We start from the raw sequence: 23,821 nt of genomic DNA on the forward strand, positions 1-23,821 counted from the left end.
TTTGGCAATGAGGAACACAGTATTTTGAAGCAGTGGTTTGGTTTTGTCAATGACAAAATTATAATAATATCTCATGTTTATACCACACTGTCATCACTTGTAATGTATCTTACTCTGCTTTCTTCAAAAACAGTTTGAATTTGGAAATCTATTCAGCACTGATTTTAAAGATTTGATGTATATGGTAGCTGTGTCCAAGCACTGCAGCTATGCTTGATGAAATTTGTAATCAAATATTTCAAACTGAATGATATCCATGACAAAATAATTCTTTTGCAATCCTCCCAGGACTTGCTCAATGAAGCCCCATTCAGTCATGCCCAAGAAATGAAGGATTCATCTGTCATCTGCAGGAATACTAACAGCCTCCCTCCAGTAAATGAGTAATAGCCCAAAATGAGAGGAATAATTCCAAAATACATAGGAAGTTGTTGTCTGGGGGAACATAACCCATGTGTTTTGGAGATACAGTTGTAGAGACAGAAGATAAATAAACATGCAGAGTTTTAACTAACCTTTATTCAGTACTCCAATACAGCTCATTTCCCTGCAATTGTGTTTGATAGACACACACAATTTGCTAACTCTGAAGAGAGCAATAATTTTCCCTCAGTCACTAACCACCAAAAATGCCACCACCTACATCATTCTTCTCTAATGTAATAATACCCTGTTAAGCAAAGAGCTTTGATGATTATATTACCGCATAACGTTTCTTTAAATGAAAAGAAAGAAAAAAAAAAGAAACAAGCTCAGCAATAATCAACCTGTTTCTGCTGTTTACATGGCAATCAGGTGGAGTTTGAATAAATAACTTTTCTTTAAAGAAGCCACATTCAGCTTCCCTAGCAGGGAGAGACAGGTGAGCGATACCCACAGCCAGCTCCTCCGAGAAGCGGCATGGTGGTCTTCTGCACTGTGTTTGACCCCATCACCTCTTTGAGACCTAAGAACCTGTAGGCACAGAACCGACACCAGGCAGGTGCTGAAAGATCACAATCTGTCAAGGGCTGCCCAATCTGTTATGGCTCCAGCTGTCTGCCCCTGCGTCCTCGAGAAGCTGACCACATCCATAGGACAGCCAGCAGAAGGGACCGCGTGCCCCTACCTCTCGTCTCCTGTTGCCCGGTCTATTGACTTAGCCCCTTGGAACAGGGAGGGTTTGCACGGTGGGATGGAGCTGGAGGTGAGGTGACATGAAGCCCAGGGTATGTGAGCACACTTCTGCCTGCCCTGCTGCAGAAGTGGTAACCTCCAGGAAAGTGACCTGCCAAATTCCCCACTGTTACGGAAATAAATCAGGAGATTCCCTAAAACACCAGTGTGGACAACACGCCCACTAGGCAAGATGGGGCTGCCCTGGCACACTTGGCAGGTGAGAAATAAACATGCAAACTGTGATTTTGCCTGCCCAGTCCAGCCTCATGCTACAGGAGCTAAGGCAGTATTTTTATTTCATTGACTGTGCGCAGGCTACACTAAGAACATCACACTGCAAATCACAGCACTCACACCCCTTTGTATCGACCTGGAAGAGTTTCTCGCCCAGCCAGAGAATAATGAATAATTAGGGAGACAGAAATCCAGCCAGGACTACTATTCAGTGTGCTGTCCTGCCCCAACACCTTGAGGAGCCAAGGGGAAAGGGCTCTGCTACTGCTGCCATAGCAGCAACATGGAAATACTCTAGGAAAGCTTCTTCTTTGAAACAGTCTTCCCAGAAGGCAACTTGATGTTGCCTTTCAGCCTATTATAAACCTAGACAGAATGATGTCCTTTCTGACCAGCCCAATGGAGAAACCTACTGAAGGACTCTCAAAGCATCCTGGAGCAGATCAGGTGAACAAGGTGGTAACATGGGGTTGGAGCTACCAACCAACTCCCTGAAAGGCAAAACCAAGCACTCCAAACTGAGAGTGTCCTCAAGGTCCCAAACTGTCATCCATCAACACCGCCTTTGTCAAACAGCAGTTGACAGTGAGTTAGGCAAGGATGCTTTGGGTGCTGAAAATAAATCAGGTTTTGACTAAGAGATGTCCTAAATTTTGGCCTAAATTGAATGTAGAATATTCCAAAACAGGATCTTATGAACAACACCACTGGCCCCACACCACCAAAACTCTGCCTTCATAATGGCCAAAAGAAAAATCTCAACTAGGGAAAACAGAGCACTTGGTTCTCATTAGCAGCAGTCACAACTTGCTGGTCTAATAACAGAGCTTTCATAAAGGAACAAGCCCAAAATGAAGCCTTCAGGGATAGAACAAAAAGTGCAGACATCCAAACATTTTGGACTCCGTATCTTTCATTTTGCATTAGTAATAAGATAACATTATTGCTGGCCATTGCAAGCAATTCCCTTGGATTTTAGGAACAGTGACATCTGGCAAAGGGAAAACAGCAAACTAACTGCTTTTTGTCACAAAACCTCTCAAATTTGGGGCTGCCACTGATTGATACTGCCACAGTACCAATATTTATACAGTCATTGAACTACAAGCTTGAAATTACAGAGGGTTGTTATCACACCTGCAAAACCACAGGCAGGTTGATTTTCCCAGCACTCGCAGATTGAAGAGTCACTGCTTTTATTCCGCCACATGGCAGAATCAGGGGTGATGGGTCACCCCAAACCGCTGCCGCATTCACTGCCTGCTGGGAGCAAAGGTCATGCACTTTGCAGGATTCTAACTTGCAAGTGTTACCCCCAATGAGGCCCATTGCCTTTGCAGCCCAATAACTAAAGTAGCAGATAAATAACCAAGGAGTCTTCCCATCAATGCTGTATTCTTACTGGATGAATCCATAAAGATTCAACTCTTTTTTTTTTTTTTTCCCCCCCAGTATGCAGCTTATTTCAGTTAAAACTTATTATTTGCCCCTGTTGCAAATCTCACTTGCTGGAGCACTTTCTTAGATGGTCTTGCTCCCAAGTCCTAAAAAACATGCTGGATTACCCAGGCTGCAGATCAACAGAATTTCCTTTTAAAGAAGGGCAACTTCACCAGTATTTTGTTTCCAAAACAGTCCATCCCCAAGATGAACCCCCTTTGGCAAGAGGAGGAGGATTTAATGTACTCCAGTACATTGCAACCTCAGGTATGAATGCACATCTGCATCCTCATCTTTAGCAGAGAAAGGTCTTTGCCTTTGCAAAGGGAAATGTGAGCAAGTCTGCTGGCCCACAAAGAGCACAGCTGAGCCAATAACTGATTTTACAGCATGCAGCAGCTGAAATAAAAAAGCAAGAATAGTCTATATCATTGCAAGAACCTTCATTTCTGGTTTGAACTCTTAAAGGTTTCAAGTTTTCTGGGACAGGAGACAGCAACAGAGAGCAAATGCCATAAAATCAAAGGGAAGTTATTAAAATGAAGTTGTTCTAATCTGGAAAACACAAAAATGTCTTGCTTTGAAAAAGTCTCAGACAACATTTAGCTGTCAAAGAAGTTTCCCTCGACTAAACTCATTCAACAAAAATAAGATGCACCTATAAAAAATCTTCCAGTGCTGCTGAGTCTGCGTTCATTTTTACCCAAGAAAAGGGTTTTATCCAAACCCAGGAAGACTCCTGTCTTAGTGGAGACCCTCCGATGCTTACAACATACTATTTTTTGACGCAATGACTCCTGAAATTTTTCCAGTGGATGTGCGAGTAGCAAACATAGCCTAGTTCTCAATTTGCTTTTGTTACTTATTTTTTACAGACCTTAAGAAGGAACCCAGAGCTCTCCCAGGGCCTTGAAAGCAGAGATCAAAACCTTTGCTCTTGGACATAAATCAGTACCACCATGTGCCGTGAGAGGCAGTCGCCGACAGCTGCTCTTCCATCCTTACCTCGCACCGGTGACATCCACGCCAACCATCAACTGGCCGTTCAAAGAAAGGATCTCGTCTTTCAGGCGCACTCTCCCACACTTCCCAGCTGGGCTGTTTTTCTTCAAGTCTGTCACCCAGATGCATCCGACGTCAAGCACCGGCCCCTTATGCCCCTTCCTCTTCTTCCCTCCCCGGCGCTTCTCCCCGTAGTCCCCCAGAGCAGGGATGTTTCCAAAGCTCAACCCAAGAACCTCGTTCTTTCGCATCTCCTGGGCCAGGTACATGGTGCAGATCTCTGTATCCAAAGCCCCGCAGCTCCCTGGCTGCAGGTTGCTCTCGTCCACAGAGAAGTTCAGCTGGATATACTCGCTCAGCTTCTGGACGGCGGAGCGGCAGAGCTGCTGCTCGGCACCCTCGGCCCCCTCCCGACGGCTGTTCTGCAGCCACTGGCACAGGAGGGGGAGGAAGACCCCTGCGTTGTCCTGCGTGATGGGCATCGTACATCCGCTCACAGCAGCAGCTCCGGCCCCGATCAGCTCCCCGGACCTTGGCTCCGCCGCCCACCGCGGCTGCCTGCAGCCCCTGGGGCCATGCTGGAGTGGGGCTGCGGGTCCGAAGCAAGCCCCATCGAATCTCACAGGGACTTTTTTGCGCTCCAACTGACCAAAAACACAGTCAAGACAGGGTGTTTGGTGTGAAACCGCTGCAGCTGGCTCCACAGGTCAGCCAGTGGGTGAAGCGGTGGGGAGCGTCTGTGGCTGTCCGGGTACGCCTGCCGTCGGGGTCCCCACTCTGCTGGGAACAATGTCTCCTTCCCACCACGGTCACCACACCGTTTTGTCCTGCAAGGGGGAAACAACATGGTTAGAAATGCTAAAAGCATCGCAGGCATCCAACAGCTCGAGGCCAGCATCTCCCCCGGGGCAGGAGCCCAAAGCCGGGCTTGCACGGCCGGAGCCGCTCCTCTTCTGCGATTTACCACTTGAGGGCACCAGCCGCTCTTCTCAGCAAGGGAATAAAAGGTCACGATTAGCGGCTGACCTCCCCGATAAAAAGGGGAACTGATGAGCCGTGGGCATGCTCTTGCCGCAGCCCCAGGCCGGTCACCCGAGCAGAGGAGACGCTCCAGCCGCGCCCACTGCAAGGCCCACTGGCGGGGCACGGCACCACACTGGTCTCACCAGCGACTGATGCTGGTCGATGCTGCTGCTGAAGGCAGCTCTGCCCTCCTCCACGCCAGGGTTTTGGGGCTGGAACAGGCTTAATCCAGTCACTTCTCCGACTTAGCTCCCCACCAAGGTGCACGAGGGACGGGCAGCAGCAACCACGAAGAGCAAGGGCAGGCAACGGGGTCCCTCGTACTGGCCGCGGTAACTTACAGTACGAATTCCCCCGTTTCCTGCCGTTTGGAGAGGCCAGCACGCAGGCAGCCCGGAGGCAGCGAGAGCTGGGGGTTAGCAAGCAAGAGGTTAAGAACGGCTTTTTTTCTAGGATCATTAGGATCTATGAAACAAAGGAAAACCCTGATGTGAGTGAAGTCTGGTTGATGGGTTTCTTTTTGGGAGTTATCTTCTAGCAGTTGATGCTGCTCAGTGAGCGGTGCACCAGGAAGGCAGAAGAAGGCAGCAGCTTTGAGCTTGCAGCCTGCACATCTGCTCCTATATATGGACCAGCAGAGAAAAAATAGAGGCAGCATCTCTTGGTATACCAAGGATGATGCATATAATTGCTCTGAGGGCCAGAACACAGAGGAGGAAGACCTGCTAAATTCTTGGTTAACAATAAAAGGAGAAAAAAAAAACCCAAACAAACCGGTGGCGGGGGGGGGGGGGGGGGGGGCACAACACATCTCAAACCAAGAAGATTAAATGGATCAGGCTACCTGATAACAACTGACTCAATGATAATGGCAGAGTACAAGTATGAGATATCTGCTAGGAAAGGAAAGCAGCAGGAGACAGAGAATCCTGGTGCCTTTGGAGCAATATTATCACATAACTGGCAGGTCAAGTAATCAGTAGGGAAGTGCCTCCAGAGGGGGATGCTTTGGGGGTAAAAAGGTGGAAGGAAACACGCGTAAAGAGTGCCTGTGAAATGATGAAATCTGCCACATGCAAGGGATTTGGGACAGCAAAACTGAAATGTCTGGCTTCATTAAAAAAACCTGCTAGGCAAGAATTCATGGAGGAGAGTTTAAAGGAAAAATAAAATCAAGGTGAGATGTAGTTTCTCGAAGAAATAATATTTTGTGCTTAAAAAGCACAAGCACAATAACATCTCAATGCAGAAGAAGAACCAGGACACAAGCTTTTCATTTACCTCAAAGACAAGAAAAAAGAATGCTAAAAGGTTACTGAGCAGGAGTTTAAAAAATAGTGTGAACACACAGGCAGAAATATTAGAAACATCATGGCATGAAAATGAAATGAAACTTGCAGGAAAAAAAAATTGTTACCCTTTATATGTATATTAATAGCAAGAAGACAGTCTGAAAAAGTGTTGCTCAAATAGAGAGAAAGTTATTGAAAAATGACACCAAAAGAGGCAATGCTCGTTTGACTTTTTGCTTTAGTCCTTGTTAAAATTGCCTATGATGCACAGGGAATGAGTACAGTTAATACTATGACACATTATCATTACAAAGGTATGCTATCCTCTTCTGTGCCCATTCCAGGGCGAAATCAGTCCTCTGTCCAAGTCAGGTATTTCCAGACCAGCAGGGTCGGACAAACCACCTTTTAAATGCCCTACAAAACCAGCTGGAGCCAGCTGAGATACCTCCCTCCTGGTCACTTGTGAGACCTCAGACAGGTAAGGAGCCAGAAGTCAGGACAAAGGCAAGTGCAGTGCCTGAATTCAAGGGTAGAAAGAGAAACAGCAAAAGGATGCTGCATCAGTCAGTCTAGCTTCAATCTTCTGAAAAACTCTAAAAGAAACAAAGAAACAGTTTGCATGTATGTGAAAGATAACAAAAATACAAGCAGCAGATACAGAAGAGACAAGAAAAAAATCCTATCAAATCAAATTAATTTCTTTTCATAAAGGAGAAGTTGTTAGATGTCATTTATCTGGGCTTTATTATAGCTTTTGACACCATCTCAAACAACTTTCTCATAAATAAACTAGGGAAACATGATTAAATGAGACTACTATAAAGCCATACCTAGGGAGTAGTTATTAATGATATTCTGTGAAAACAGAAGGACACTGTGAGCAGAGCCCTGCTGGATCTATATAGTCTAGTTCTGCTCAGCACATTCATTAGTGACCTGGACGATGAAAGAGAACATTTATTAAATCTGCAGATTACACGAAGCTGGGAGTGACTGCAGACACGCTGGAGAACAGGATTAGCATCTAAAATCATCTTGGCAAAAATCAAAAAACATTGTCTAAAAATTAGGATAAAGTTCAGCAAGGACAAGTGCTGAGTACTACAGAAGGAAAATCACACATAGATAGGGCTGGCTAGGTAGAAAATCGTCAGAAAGAAATGCAGGGTTTGTCGTGAATCGTTCATGACAATAAAGTTTAGCTGTTGGGGGAAAACAGGGTTCTTGTCCCAAGATGTGTCAAGAGGGACAAAGCCTACCAGGCATGTGTTGGATCTCTGTAGCCTCACGCAGGGCTGGGAAGGTCTCAGCAGCAAAACTGCCCAGTTGGAGCAGAGCTCTGACACAACTACCAGTCTAGAAAATGTGACTTATTAGGAAATGCTCAAGAAATGAGGGCTTGCCAGGCTAAAAAGAAGAAGACATTGCAGGAAGGGTGTGAGAACACAAGTTAAAGGTCCTCATGTACTTAAAAATGTCCTGTAGTTACCAGCAGGAAAACAGCAGTCTGTTCCCCTTGCTCATGGTGGCGTAATGGATGTGAATCACATCAGGGTAGGTTTAGGTTAGCGGTTAGGTAACACTAATAAGGATAAAGAATAACAAAGCACTGGAGGACACTGTCTGAGGTGACTGGAGTCTCCAACACTCATGGTCTCTGCAGTGAGTTATGACAAAGACACCCTTATCATTGCTTCAACAGCAAACGTCAGTAGGGCTCCCAGTAACCACACAGGATTCAAAATAATTCAAGCTCTAGAGATGATCAGACCAGATCACCTTTTGAGGCCTTTTTTGGCCTAATAATTTAAGGAGTTTTGCTCTTAGCTGGTTGATTTTGACATTGGGTAGACATGTTACAGGCTGCTCTTTGCAAACTATCCCCAGAGCAAACACACTGCCTCAGTCTCCAGCCTGGAGAACTTGGGGTTCCTTGAGAGCAGCTCACAGTTTTAGCTCCAGAATCTCCAGATCTTCTCTGTATTAGCCAAGGGCACAACTTGATGTTGACTTCAGCTTCAATACTGCAGTTAGCTGTGCAGCATGTGGCGTTCAGAGGCATCTGCATCCCACACAAAACTCATCCATCATTCATTTAGCTGCATTGCTGGGGGGCTCTCCCCCTGCATGCACACACTTCCCTCCAGACACAGAGAATGATGGCCTGCTGCACCCCGCCGGAGGCAGGCAGCCTTCAAAACCCCATTCCTCCTCCCCACAGGAAAAACTGCGGGTGTCGATATGCTGCAAGTTGCCTGTCTACGCCCCTGAGCTCACTGCAGAGCCATGGTAGACACTTAAGATAATCGTGTAGATAATTACACAGTACTTTCAAGGGATTTGATTTTCTCAAACAAAACCTTCTGGCTTCAGAAAAAAGACTCTTGACAAGCATCAATAGGAAATACTCCTTCCTACGATGAAACAGGCGGCGCAGCACTGAGCTGCACACCTCTGTGCTGGTGAGAAGAGGAGCTCAGGCTGTCTGATGCCAATGGGAGCAAAAAAAAGAAAGGTGGTAAATTGTTCATCAAGGGAAAAAACAGATCTGCTTAATAAAAATGGCAAACAACACTAAGATGAAATTGATTTTTGCTCTTCACTTCCACCAAAATAGACTCGAGACCCACGTGAGAAAATTTACTGGAGTCACCACTGCCTTGCTTACTTTCTGTAGGTAACAGATCTGCCAAACCATTCCACAGTCTCACATTAAGTACAAGACTTATGTACAAAAGACTCTGATTTTATGCCCACCCTGGCATTGACACTTGCCTGGAATAAAATTCCAGCTCTTCAGGGAGGTAATCAGTAGGACCCCCTGGGAAACTGCCCTCAGGGGCAAGGGAGCAGAACAGAGCTGGCAGATCTTTAAGGACACTTTCCACAGAGTGCAAGAGCTCTCGATCCCCAGGTGTAAGAAATCAGGAAAGGAAGGAAAGAGACCGGCATGGCTGAGTGGAGACCTGATGGTAAACTAAAGAGCAAGAAGGAAACGCGCAGCCAGTGGAAGCAGGGACAGGTATCCTGGGAGGAGTACAGGGATGCTGCCTGGTTGTGTACGAATGAGGTCAGGAGGGCCAAGTCCTGGCAGTCAGGCAAAGTGCCTGGAGACTGGAAAAAGGGAAATATTGCACCAATTTTTAAAAAAGGTAGCAAGGAGGACCCTGGGAACTATCGACCTGTCAGCCTCACCTCTGTGCCTGGGAAGATCATGGAACAGATCCTCCTAGAAGCTATGCTAAGGCACACGGAAGACAGGGGGGTGATTCGAGACAACCAGGATGGCTTCACCAAGGGCAGGTCCTGCCTGACCAACCTAGTGGCCTTCTATGATCCACATCAGTATACAAGGGAAGAGCTGCTGATGTCGTCTATCTGGACTTCTCTAAGGCCTTTGACATGGCCACCCACAACATCCTTCTGTCTACACTAGAGAGATATGGATTTGATGGGAGGACTGTTTGGTGGGTGAAGAATTGGTTGGGTGGTCACATCCAGAGGGTAGTGGTCAACAGCTCAATGTCCAGATGGAGATCAGTGACGAGTGCTGTCCCTCAGGGGTCCGTACTGGGACCAGTACTCTTTAATATCTTCATCAGTGACATAGACAGTGGGATCAACTGCACCCTCAGCAAGTTTGCAGGTCACACCAAGCTGAGTGGTGCGGTTGACACGCCTGAGGGACGGGATGCCATCCAGAGGGTCCTGGACGCCATCCAGAGGGTCCTGGACAAGTTCGAGGAATGGGCCCGTGTGAACATCATGAGGTTCAACAAGGGCAAGTGCAGGGTCCTGCACCTGGGTCGGGACAACCCCCGCTATCAATCCAGGCTGAGGGATGAAGGGTTGGAGAGCAGCCCTGCCCAGAAGGTCTTGGCGGTACTGGGGGATGAAAAGCTGGACATGAGCCGGCAATGTGCACTCACAGCCCAGAAGGCCAAGTGTGTCCTGGGCTGCACCCAAAGCACCGTGGCCAGCAGGTCAAGGGAGGGGATTTTGCCCCTCTGCTCTGCTCTGCTGAGACCTCACCTGGAGTCCTGCATCCATCTCTGGAGCCCTCAGCACAGGAAAGACATGGACCTGTTGGAGCGGGTCCAGAGGAGGCCACAACAATGGTCAGAGGGATGGAACAGCTCTGCTGTGAGGACAGGCTGAGAGAGTTGGGGTTGTTCAGCCTGGAGAAGAGAAGGCTCCGGGGAGACCTTCTTGCAGCTTTCCAGGACTTAAAGGGGGCCTATAATGGATGGGGACAGACTTTTTAGCAGGTTCTCTTGCAATAGGACAAAGGGTAATGGTTTTAAACTAAAAGAGGGCAGATTTAGACTAGATCTAAAGAAGCAACTTTTGATGATGAGGGTGGTGAAACACTGGCCCAGGTTGCCCAGAGAGCCTGGTCCCTCGCTGACCAACCAGCAGCCACAAGGATCTTGCTGAGCATCATCAAATCTGGTCCCCAGCTATCACAGCAACTCTTTCACCCTCTACTCAGTAAAACTCATCAAATTTTAACTTGAAGTAAAGCGGATTTATGTCTCTCTTATTTTGCTGGAAAGCTGTCTCACCACACCATATAACTGGAAATGGTCTGTATTCCAGCTTAAATGTATTCATAATCAGTTTATAACCACAGACATGTAGCTTCTACAGCTCTCTGCTCTTCTTGCTGTTTATCAGCTCTTCTCACCTTCATCCCTGGAGTATTTACAGCCAGAAAAACCAGCCTTTACCTGCTGTTCTTCTACACATCACTCTCACATAAGATGTGCTTCTCAAAGGCTGAAATACCAGCCATGTAAAAGAGCTGGGTATCTTCTTCTCCCTTCCCCAGTGAAAGTTTTTAGTTATGGCTCAGGAATTAACACACTTTTTTCTTCATCTCCAGCCTTTTAGTTCAAAATGCCGCGTTAAACATAAGTGATGTCGGTGAAGACATGTTGCTTCTTTTAGGCTTTCTTAGGGAAGAGCTATCTTAAATGATTGCTTATGGAAGAATAAGAGTATTTTCTTTAAATGAGATGAGACTGGAACTCTCAGAAAGCATATATGGATATTCAGGGCATAAACAACTTTTTTTTTCTGACAAGCTGAGCTTTTTCTTCCTACATCATCCTCAAAGAAGTGATGTAAAGAGCGCAAATAATCACTTTCTCAAGGGGGAAAAGGAAATATAGAGGGTCATTAAAATGTCCCATTACCAATATTTAAAAGGTGATTTGTGCAAACAGCCAACACGCAATCCTCCAGGATAACCCCTCTGGCATTTCCAGCCTAGTCTAAATCTCCAGAAAAACATACATACAGTTATTCCAAAAATTCCTTTCATCCCCTGAGTGAGATCACTTTATAATTGCTTTAAAGGTTATGTTTGACAGACACTGTTAATCTTTTATATATAGATGAAGGCATTGTACTTATTTTCCTGAAGTCATCTGGGCATTTGGGCACCAGAGAAATAAATCCACTACCAGCAAAAGATGTTCATTTACTAATTTATATTCAAGTGTATCTTTCATTTCTTCTACTTTTTAGTTAGCCACTAATAGCAAAAAAGTAACAATGGGAAAAAAAACACCTAGGAACTGAACTGAGGTTTTTCATTAAAAGATATGCCATTGCTGAAAGACGGTTTTGCTGTAACAGTCCAAGGTCTGAAATCCTTCAGGACAGTAGCAAATCTGTTTTATTCTGGATTACCCAGTGGTACAAATCAGATCCAGGCACATGGTTATGTTTCTGCTGAATTAGCCAGAGTGCACATTTACAGGTCAGCTTTATGCCAGACACAGGAAGACTAGTGATATTTGACCTGGCAATAAATATTTAAAACTTACGCTGGCAGGCTTTGAGAGGGTTTGAACAAATTTGAATTGACAGTGAGTTTTATAGCAGTCAGCATTTTATATCTCATGGTCTCAATGCTTTTAATCCAACTGTAGGAGCCCTAAAGCTGGATTTACTGCACAGTCAAACCACAGCCTCAGGTTTGACCTCAACACAAGTAACCAACAGGAATACAGGGACATGAAAATTGGGATTTCTGTTCCTTCATATCAGCTGAATCCCCATCTGAGACAGTCACCATGGGCTCCCTTTCTGGCCAAAGAAGAGGAACAGGCACTCTTAGGAAATGGTTATCTATCTGACCTGTTGTAGATCTTTATTTTCAGACTAGATGCATAACATCTTTCAAATGCACTTTCTGCTCCATTGCCTGAAAAATGTGTGGCTAAGTCAAATAGAAATATCGGAATATGATCAGATGAATCCTACTCTAAAACATGTAGTTAACCAGACAAATTAAGCACAGGAAAAAAATCTAATATAGCATAAATAAAGGCAGTGGCAAACTATCAACTCTTGCAGAACGGTTCCCTGCCATGCTTTCTTAACTGCTTTGATTTTCAAGTATTTATGTTGACTACATCAAAAATCAAAAGACCTGTGCAAACATCTAGAGTTCCTAAAAATCTAGTAACTGCCAGGATGTTTACAGTATCAGCCCAAGGAAGCCCTGAGAACAAAGAGTAGTTCACCAAGAGGACACTGAAATGGCCAAGTGTAGAAATGCAAAATTTGTGCAGGAAATGTTATACAATAAAAGGGGCAGAACAGTTAAGTAAAAACCTAGCCTTATACTTGGATTGGTTTTGAAAACCTCACCAGTACAATAATGCACACAAATGGCTCTCTATAGGAGGTGTTTATTTACCAGGTGCTCTCCTGGCATCCGAACTGCTGGCAATTAGTAAAATCTTTAGTTAAGGAAAAGGGATTGTACCCATTTTTATAAAGAGGGAATAGAGCTACAAAAAGTATGCATCCCATACAGCCTTATCTGAAGTCTTCCTGCAGCCACAATACCACAGGAAAATTTTGTAAGCAGGTGCCCCTGCCAGGCACTGCATGGAGGACCGTGTCTTCACATTAGGCACCAACACTGGCAAAAGACACACCGCACAAGGATGAGCAGCCCTCCTTCCCTTTCACCACTGCCGTCCTACCCACTGCCTGTCCTGCTCGGCTGTGCACAGGGCAGGCAGGGTGAGGCCATCCTTCCCAGGACGGTGGGAAGGGAGCAAGGCTCCCCTAATTCCTTCTACCCTTGCTCCGGATCATCTGAGCGCAAGGTGACAGCACCACAACACCAGATGGCTCAGTCCAAGAACAGTTGGTTTAACACCACTGTAAGGTCTACAGAGGCTTTCACCACCAGTATGACCTCAAAGGCCATCGTGTAAGTTCTCTTTAGCAGTGCTGCTCAGGGGAAGCTGCCTCAGTTCTCACAGAACCAACCATTGCCCCTTGGTAGGAGGTGCTCCTGCAGCCCCGAAGCCATCCACTGCTGCCTTTGTCTTTATTTCTATGTCCATACAACATAAATGAGCTCATACAAAGAGACACATTTCCAAAACATATTGTGTGAAATGATACCAGAAATCAGAGTTCGTGATATCCTGGAAAGTAGTCCCACTGGACCAGGAATATGATGAGGTTTTACTGATATTACTAAAATACTATGAATAGGTGAATGCCGAAAAAAAATATTTGCTGTATGTCTGCAGGTAATAGTAAAATTTGGAAGTGTGGTGCTTCTCAAAGGCTCCAGCTACCACACCAAGGTCAGGCAACGCGAGTCCTTCCCTCGCTCCGTGTCGCTGCCTGTGCTCAAACGGCTGATGTCCTCTGGGGACAGCAAGTGCGATGCCTTTTGGGACAGTCCGGCGATCAGGCAGCCAGCCCCGGCCGGAAAGCAGGGAAAGCCAAAGCCAGCTGCATTGCACATGGTAAGAAAATGCTGAGCCAGGGCAGTGATGGTGCAGCTTCACGGTTTTAGGTCTTTCGCGCATTAAACAACAACTAGGTTGTCTGACCAGCTCAGGAAGTGAGGAAACCTTCTGAGCATACTTTTCAACCTGCCAAAACTGCTGTGGTGCGAGAGGAGATTTGGGGACAGACACAGAGAGCTTTTAAACTGGAGAGACTGCCTGGCTCTAACCGATGACTGTATCCATGACGCAGACGAACTGAAAAAATAAATGGCAGGGAAAGAAGCATCCGTCTGGCCACCCATTATTAACAAGAGGTTCAAATCTAGAACTCTTTCTGACACCACTAAAGAAGCCCTTTAGTATGATCAAATTATTCTTTCTAGTCCTCACACACTTTTTGCACAAACTCTCTCCAGCAGCCAGCCTCTTCTCCAACTCCAGGTCAGGTGTGACGATGGAAAAGCTTTACAAATTCTAAATGTCTTTTTAAATCTTTCCAGTATTCTTTTATGCTGAGTGTACTTTGAGTACTGAACGAAGATAAGCTTGCCGTCTTGCATTAATTTAAACCAGAATGAAATTATTTATTTCAAAGACAGGACTTAAAATCAGCTAATTCTCATGCGATCTAATGTCCCGGACTATATCAAAGCAAACTTCTATAGCTGTCAGGTAGTTAAAAATATCTCTCTACCTATGAGCCCTTAAAGACTACTCAATTTTGTGGCAGAACAGAGAAAGCTTGCTTAAGGGAACAAGAGCTGTATTTAAAGAGTTTCTTGAAGAATGGTGCTCATATAATTCTGCAATTTTTCAGCATCCTCTGTACGCCAACATGCCTAATCACCCTTTGGATCTCTTCCACTTGCTGAACGGTTCAGAGCTGGTGCTGGGAAGCACCACTGTGAATTTTCAGAGTATTCAGAATTCGTTTCTGACATAATTTATAGAAGCGAAAACCTGGAGTAGCATAATTAAACTCAGTGATGCTTTTCTGGATTTACTTTACAGTTGTGTAACCACAGCGGAAATGTAATTTTAAGTATGCAGATTCCTAGAAACATCCCTTACCAAGTTTTAAAATAGCACAGCTCTCTCATACACACACACGCACACAGAGAACTAGTCAAAACTGCAGACATAAGTAACAGAGTTAGGCTTCAAATTTACATTTAGGCATCTAAAAAAGTGACCCAGTTTTCAAAAGCCCTCACTAATGTCACCTGCTCCTGCATGACCTCCAAGTATGCACTCATCTACCTCCACCTTGATAGCCACAACGCCAAATTTCTCAGTTGAAAAGCTTTCTTCAGAAAAGGACTGGGCTTCCATGTAACATTTTGAACACTCCTATGGGAATTTACTGCACACTCCAGTGCTTTCTGAAAACAACACTTACATCAAATAAGAGACAAAAAAGGCTTTGTAGATCTGTAATTATTTTTAAATGCTTCCACTCTTCTCAAGACCTTCCTGTGGGAAAGACCTCTGCAATAATTATTCATAAAACAAGAAAATGCAAATAACATGTTAAGTTTGGACCACATTGTCTGCAGGAGTCATGAATCCAGAATTACAAACAAACCACAAACATCTGATGTTCTAATAATGTAACTCTATATTAAAAAAACAAATGCACCTAACAAATTGTTTAAATTAAATTTTGATAAGCACCAAGAAAACATAGAGCTTAAAACCCTTTAAACTGGACACAACTGGAAGGTGGACGGATGTGATTTTACTGTGTTACTGGAAAGGCCACATTAAAAAAAAAAAAAAAATCTGTTTTCTATTATCTCTTAACTCTGAATTAAGACAGCAAAATTGTTGCTATTATTACTGGATTTAACAAGTCATATTCCATATCACTATTCCCAAAATCCATTAAGTAGCTCTAATCCAACCTGAGCATTGGAAATAATTATCAGCGTACCGTGACTGCTCCCAACCAACCTAGTAGAGCTTAAGAAGGGACTTTTGGAGAAGATCCTTCCTATCTCGGCTTTGCCAGATCTCGTAACATTGCTCACTTACTTACCATCACCAATGTTCTCTTTCACTTCCCAGTAAACTGCATCTCCTTTAAAAATCATCCTTAAGGATGTTCAGATAACAGTCTACAACTCTATCACCAATATCTGCATGGAGGCAATAACTGCATTTGCTTTCAACACTACATAGTCACACTTCACTCATTCTCCATGAAGGGTTGATTTAGCTGTGTGAAGCACTTTGACACGTTGGCAGAGCTCAGCTTTCCCCCAAACAGCCCTGTCAGGCAACAAAAAGCACAAATGAAGCCAACTACCCACTACTATCTTAGGGAGTGCATCTCTGAAATCAGGACGTTGCTTAGACCACAACCAGCAGCATGGTGCACCTGAAATGCAGGGTTTCCACCTTCCAGGTTGCATCAGTCTCTGCACTCTGCAGTTTTAGGTTAGCTCCTATTCCCTCTCTCAAGTCAATCCAAAGGTTTTTGTGGCAACGAGGGCTCATCTGTGACCTCTGAAGGACACAAGCCATTGAACGATAACCCTGCCATTCCTGCCTCTGGCTTCTCAAACTCCAGCTGAACTACAGCGGTCTCCCAAAGCATGTGCGCCAGACTGCATTTTTCTTTCCCAAATTGAAGGTTAACACTGCTGGTAGAAACTCGCTGGAAGCAACGAGCTGTCACCGCTCAGAGACAAGATGCTGCTGATGCTGACCACAGCATCTATTTCCTTCCGCGGCCAGACCTCTCAGAGCTGGGATTCAGGAGCCTCAAACCACCGCATGGTCATTGGGAGCAAACACACTACGTTCAGCTGCCTTAACACCGAGGACATAAGCAGTGCTCACCAAGAAAGCCTGTGTGAGAGCAGCCCAAGCCTTCTCTGACCTTCCTCAGGCAATGTGCGACTGTGCTTTTGGAGGTGGCCGAATTTTATAACTGCTTCTGAGGTTTCACACAACCAAGCCCAGGATGGTCCTCTGGTTCCAGCAATAGCTGGACAGGGTAAAACACTGCAGCCTTTGGTCCAGTGCCTCTCCAACAGTTTTTCTGGCTGACTGAAAATTACCTGTTAATAAAAAGGAGGGGAGAGTGCAGGCTAGAGATAGAGCAAGATCAGCTTGTTAGAATCTAAGGGGTTTTTTTCATGTTTTTGGCAATTATTAAGTATTTTCTGCGAGGACTGTAGAACCTACACCCAACCAGTAGAGCGGGCACTCTCAGGATAACTTCAGGAGACTCTTGCCTCCTGGAAGTCTCCACACAAGCTTCCGCAGAGTCCAGATGCCGCAACCCAGATACACACTGTGCAGACATCAGTATCACTCCTCAGGGACCCATGTTACCACCACATACTGGTTAGGAGACTCATTTTTTAACTATTCACACTACATATGATCTCACTAAATCTTCACACAGTCTGGGGCAGAGGTTTCAAGCACAGAAGTCCCCATCATGGTAGTTCTCATGTATCTCTTTGGTGCTCTAAAAGATTTCAGTGCTGAATTGAGCCCAAATTTAAAATACATAAATAAATGTTGTAGTCTATAAATAATGATTCAATGCTTTAACTAATCACGTGTTTTTATGCAGTCATCGTCTCTGCAAAGACAAGGAGCAACGCCTGGAAGGTCTTGCCTTCGGGCATTTTAAATATTCAAGTTTCTGAGACAATGTTTTTATTGGACTGAAAGAACAAAAGAGTGACTCCATTCAGAGCAAACAGACATAATAATCTTTCCCATCCTATACACTATCTGTATATTAACCATACACTAGCCTTACAGAAACATTATATGCACTTTCATGTATTATGGTGTTCAGATGTGTGTAAAAGCAGGTCATATTTAAAAGAAGCCAGGTGGGCTTTCAGAAACATGCCAAAGATTTAAGAACCTGCAACAAGCTGACTCCCCCACGTAAGCTCTCATCATAATCATTCTCTGTAACAGGATATAACCACTAAAAGAAAAAGACACAAAACAGAACCACCACACACCCCTGTTTTCCCCTCAAAACTTCTACCATTAAGCTCGAGCTTCAAAGTCAGCCTCATTTAAACCAAACAATCTTTTTTAAAACTAAAAAAGTGCTACTGAAATGTTGGCCTCGAATATTATAAGTTAAATACATATTTTTGTTTATTTAAGAAAAAAGCAAGAGCAGCATACTGATACTGAAAACTAAAGATACTGAAAACTAAAGTAGTAATCCTTCAAACACTTAAGCAGCTATGTAATACTGCTTATATCAACTGACTTACAATGCATCTGTTCTATCATGTGCTTAGAAATACACTTGGGATCAGGAGCTAAAATATATGTATGTTGTCACAAGAATATTCCAAAAGACTGTATGATGTATAATATTCAACATGTATTTCATCACAAGAAAATCCAACCCACCTCTTTATATTTGAAAACCCTTTTCTTAAACACTTGCAGCTTCAAAGTCATCACAGCATCCCAAGCAAGATACTAAGATGCTGCCAAAGAGAGGGATTTGATAGCCTCACTGCACTATGTATCTAAGCAAAAAAATCAGTTTTAGTGCTGTGGTGATTAATGTTTCATTATGAACAACCCCCAGGCAGGGAAGACCCAGCGCCAACAAGAAAAACAACAGAGAGAAGCAAATACTCTGAAATTGCAGCAAGAACCGCTCTTCCCGAGCAGGAAAGCTCAGGAGGAGTTGCCAGCAAGCACTGACAACCCAGCAGCCAGGAAATCCAGAGCATGACGAAGTGTTGTTCTTTCTACCCAGCACCAGGCAGGGCACGTACACCTTTCCCTGCCTTGCTAGCCTCACCTTCTCCCGTTCTGGCAACAAGCAAGCATGGACCTGATTAAACATCAGCTTTTTTCAAATAGTGGCTAGCGTGGTCCAGGTTGGGCAGGGCAGGTAAGGAAAGGAGGATCAGGGTGTCACTCAACTTTAAAAAGACCCCATAAAACCTAAGCAACACCCTCATCCGAAACAAAAAATAGGAGGACTGGTGACAAACTCAGAAAGAATCATGTGCCATCATGTGCACATTGATGGCAGCTGGTGGCAGAAAAGAATTTGCCCCTCTGAGCGTGATCCACCCTTGGAGGTGCAGATGGAAGGCATAGCAACCTCTGTCCCTCACTGGATTATTCAGTCACCTTCAAAGTCTTCCTAAACTGGCTGAAAACCCAGAGGAGATCCCGATGTGTGGAGGGGTTTCCCGAGGGAGGAGCAGTGAGAGCACCGTGGAGGCCCCGCGCCATCCCTGCTCTCACATCTGCAGCCGTCGGAGATCGGTCTGTCTCAGAGCTCCAGCCAGGCACTAAAGCAGGACTGTAACACCTCAAACTCAAACTAATGATGTGGCAACACCAAGAAACCATGTGGCAACAGCAGCTTTTTCAGCAACCTCAAAATGTCCTGCCCTGAGCCCTCCAATGCCAACCTGAGGAAGGCAAGGTCTTCTTCTGTCTGTCATCTACTTTTCTTCCATTAATTCTACTAAGACATGCAAGCCTCCCTTCAGATTACTGCATTGCTTCATATTTTGGCTGACAACTTAGGTGATACCCAGGGCAGGAGCCATCCTGTGTCTCTGCTGCATGGAGAGGGGCAGAGACACGCCACAATACAAACTTCACCCCTGAAATGATTTCGTAGGAAAACAAGCTAAATAGGACCACAAAAGACAAATCAGAAATTATAATTGCAAATTACAATTAGAACAGCACTCTTGTTACCTGGAAAAGAGAATTCTCCTTTTTTATTTTTATTTTTACCAGTGCCAGAAGAGCTTCTGTATGAACTTCTGTTGTTGCAAACATAGAAACTCATTTAATTATCTTCATATCATCTGGAAAACAGCAATACAACAGTCTTGTACTCTGGGCTTTATGAGGTGAAGCAATTCAGTATCATAGCATCTATTTATAGCACTTATAGCACAATAGTTTGTAACTTTGCTTTCACTTTCTTTGTCCTGTCCCATGATGAAACGCTGGGCAAGTATGTATATGTCAGCATGGCACTTTGTTTCTAAAAGCTAATTAAAAATACATTCTTTAAAAAGGAAATATATCAAAGTGACTTTGGAGGCCTAGATTTGAGGCTTCTTTCATTTTTTTGACATCTGTTTGCTGAGCGCATATAATTTCTCCCTTGAATTATTTAAATGCCCCAGTGCTTTTCTCAGAAAAGGAAAACTGAAGCCAGATTCCCAGCCTCAAGATGGAAAACCCTAAAAATACAATAAAGTAGAGTTATTGGAATTCTCATCCACTGGGAAAACCCAGTATTTTAAAAAGACATATTCACTGGTAAATTGGATTAAAACATCTGTACAGCTCTGAAAGTACCAGAGAACTATACTAAGAAATCTCAAAATATTTCCTTTTCTTTTGCCCCTCTCCCTGCCTTCGGCCTTAAAAAGCTGAAGAATTTGGGTGTCCAATACTGTTCCTGCAGACAAGACTGATGATCCACACATCCTCATCCTGCCAGCCCTCGCTCCAGTGGAAAAAGCCCAGCGTGCCTCGCAGGAGGCAAGCCAGAACAGGAGGTGTTGCCTGTTGTGAGAAACAACACCCCGTACGAATTGCCAGTGCAGGCTTTCCTGTGAGGAATAGCTGTTTTACGGACTCTCTATTCTTCACCGACAAAACACACCGATAGAAATTTCTCACCACTTCTACAAAAAGCGTGCAAGTCCAAACTGTAACAGGAATCCAATAAGGAAAGAAGCAGAATTAAAATAGGTTTTCTTAAAGCCATAATCTGCCAAGAGATATTTTGGATTACTTTTCTTCGAACAGGCTTGATACACTAGGTAACAATATTAAAAAAAAAAAAAATTAAGCCCTTGTTTAACCCATCTCAGCTACTCATCCGTGGGGTTTCCAACCTTGCAGCCCTGCCAAGTCCTCCTGGGGATAGGCAGGTTGCTCACGATTTCTCCTCGTGCATCGAAGCACCATATTTGTACTTTTGCATCTTAAAACTGCTCACCTTTCATTAAAAATTAATTTTATTTCACACACACAAAAAATAAAAAAAGAGGATGCCAGCAAGTTTGTGGGACTGTCATACCAGAGGGATAAAAATAAAGCAGACCAGCTTCCAAAGCAGAAGTACAATGCCTGGAGAGGAAGAGGGGAAAAAAATGCCAAAAATAAGGTTGCCCAGATACATGATGTTGCCGTCCATAATTTTAAGATGTAAGAAGATATGCAGGGTTTAGTTTTAGCCTTGTTATCCACATGGCCACAGCTCATTAGGACACCAACCCACCCCATGGGCCCCAACCAGCCCCCAGGGGTGGTTGCAGACTCCTTCCCAAACCTGCCAAGGACTCTCAGACCTCAACTCGGGGACTCAGGACCCCAAACGAGGGACAACAGCTTGGTCGCAGCCCAAAGCAGCTACAGTGCATTCAGGCAAAATCACTGCAATGCACCTTAATGAAGATCAAGTGAGCGGGCACCGGTCTGCCACTGCTTCAGACACCTCGGGAGTCTGAACTGCAATGCTGATCTTCACATTTAACGCAGAAAAGGCTTTGGAGAGCAGAGATTTATTTAAGAGAGCAGACAGAAATCCGGCCAGGCTGCCCTTTTCAACCGGCATGCAATGAATCAAGAGCAGGACCGTGCCCTCAGAGAGGGGTTTTGCTTTCTTCCTCCAGCAAACGAGTCCCAGCACACACCAGACACCAGCTTCCCAGCCATCTCCCTGCTTGCCTTCCCTCGTCCACCCTCTCTTCCTACCATCATTACTTTGGGATGTTGTGATCGAATCCTACCCTGCTCCAAACACTTTCCATGTCTGAAAAGCCCCACCTTTCTGAACCACAGCATCAATCTGGGAGGCTGAATGCAGGATTTTCAACCCTCTCAAAAGAGCATTTAGAAACCAAGAACCTCACTTTAAAAGCCATAGTTTCTAAAAAACCATAGGCAGCCCCAGCAAATTTCAGATTTGTGAGTCACTAGACTAAAAGTAAACCTCATCTGACACTGGGAAGCAATTTTTTTTTTCTTGGAAGCTGCACAAAACATTCATTGTCATGAGTTGGTGAGAAAGTAGAAATTCAAAATCTGACAATCTACCTATAAAAATAGTTGAGAGTCCAACCAGGTCATCATGGCTGAGCAAGCTCCTTGCTGCAGCTTTGGGGATGCACGATGTCCTCATGAGCTTTCTCACTCCAAGGATGCAGATGGTGGCTTGGCAGAGGCCAGTCCCCTTCCACTGCTCCGGGGGATGGAGAGCTGGTGGGTGCACATAGACAGGCTGGAGACCCGGCCATGCACATGTTTGCGCTTGCGAAATGGGAAGTGCAGGACCACAGCAGCAAGCGAGACAGAAGCCCTCCAATAGGCTGGTTTTTGACTTCTCTTGTACCATCAGAGGCAACCACTGAGCCCCAGTTATCACAGCTCAGCTGACCTGCATGAAACCCAAGGCAAACTCTGCTGTGTGCCCGAGCCTGAATTTCCCCTCCAAACGTATTATAATGGCTCGCTCTCAAGTCACCTCTAATTTTATTGCCTGCTGCAAACCAGGTTTCATGCAGTGCTGTGAACCGTCTGTTGGGGATATTAGGTTTCAAGGTCTCACTAATCAGCTTTCCATTGAATAATCAGTGGAAAAAATCTTCCTTAGTGTTACTTACATATATATATCACTCCTTGAATGAGAGCAACTGAACAGCACAAGGAAATCTCTTATATATGGATCCGTGCAAACATGCAAGACCAGGTGCTGAAGAGTATGATACCTCAAAAATCATCCTTATTTTGGAGAGAAGAGACATCTTGGGCACTAACAAATAGCAAATCTTCCCAAAGGACCAAACATAAAGCTTTTGTTCACATTCTAGGGAACTATAAAGTCTTACAAAGCTAAAGAATACATGCTATTTTAACATCATGCAAAACAGTTACTTTTTGAAGCTTATGACCTGTTAAGAGTGAGGGCATTTCATGATTGTGTTATCATGATTACTCCATGTCTTCCAAGGAAATTTTGTGGATTTACATTCAGCAAGATCAAGACCTGCCAGCTTCAGACTTCCCATTCTCTGAAAAGCCTTTAGGCAGGGAACTTGCTGCTAAGAAACCCAAAGGTCTGGAAAAAAATCAAAGCGACTTTTTGCAGCCAGGGGGATCTGGACCTTATTCTGCTCTGGTTGTACATAATCTTTTAATGTCAAATATTCTTTGCATTAACATGCTTTTCTGTCTTGGGCAAGGACAAAGGGAGGTAAGACTTTTGCTTTCTTGATTTTAACCTAGTACAACCATCTTCAAAGGCTGACTGCCCTTTTTCTGTCAGAGAAAGCATACTAACCTAGTTTGGAAGGTACCTCAACGGGCCTCTGCTCGATCTCCCTGCTTGAAACAGAGTTCAACAGAGCCAGCACATCCCTGCGGATTCCTCCATAACAAATTTTTTTAAATCTCCACTGCTGTGGATTCTCCAGGCTCTCTAGGTAACTTCTCCCAGTGATCCCACTCTTATGGTCAGAATTTTCTTCTCTAATATCTGAATTATTCCTCCTTTGCCGCAAACCTATGTCCACAGGCCATTTTCTAGCTGGTGTTGGAAGAGGAGGGGTATGAGAGCTTGCATCTGTCTCATCTTCAAAATTATTGGAAAATCACAGATACAGGGCAAAGGAGAGAGAGGACCAAAAGATGCAGACTGGGCAGAATTCCTGTGTTAGTTTCATTCTCACATTAGATAAATTTGTCATTTTTATTTTATTCTAAATGCTAATGTGTGGCAACACCAGCTGCCAATTTAGTGAGACATACTTGTCATGCCAAGATTTATGTCACTAAGATTCACATCCCTTACTTAATTCTTCTGATAGTCGCCAGCCCTTCCAGAAAGACAAATTTACTTGGCACTCT

At 44.5% G+C, this 23,821-nt stretch overlaps 1 protein-coding gene across 1 annotated transcript in view; it reads right to left on the reverse strand.

The window, feature by feature from the left end:
- Positions 1-4,316, reverse strand: part of PDZD2 (PDZ domain containing 2) — a gene marked incomplete at both ends in the record, with an annotated part of 144,023 nt that extends 139,707 nt beyond the window's left edge. Inside the window, one exon of the mRNA XM_082012980.1 lies at positions 3,838-4,316. Coding sequence (XP_081869106.1) covers positions 3,838-4,316 — 479 coding nt within the window. The remainder of the gene's footprint in view (positions 1-3,837) is intronic.
- Between the last annotated feature and the right edge of the window lie 19,505 nt (positions 4,317-23,821).

Source organism: Phaethon aethereus (assembly GCF_964289735.1).
Source record: "Phaethon aethereus genome assembly, chromosome: Z".
NCBI lineage: Eukaryota > Metazoa > Chordata > Aves > Phaethontiformes > Phaethontidae > Phaethon > Phaethon aethereus.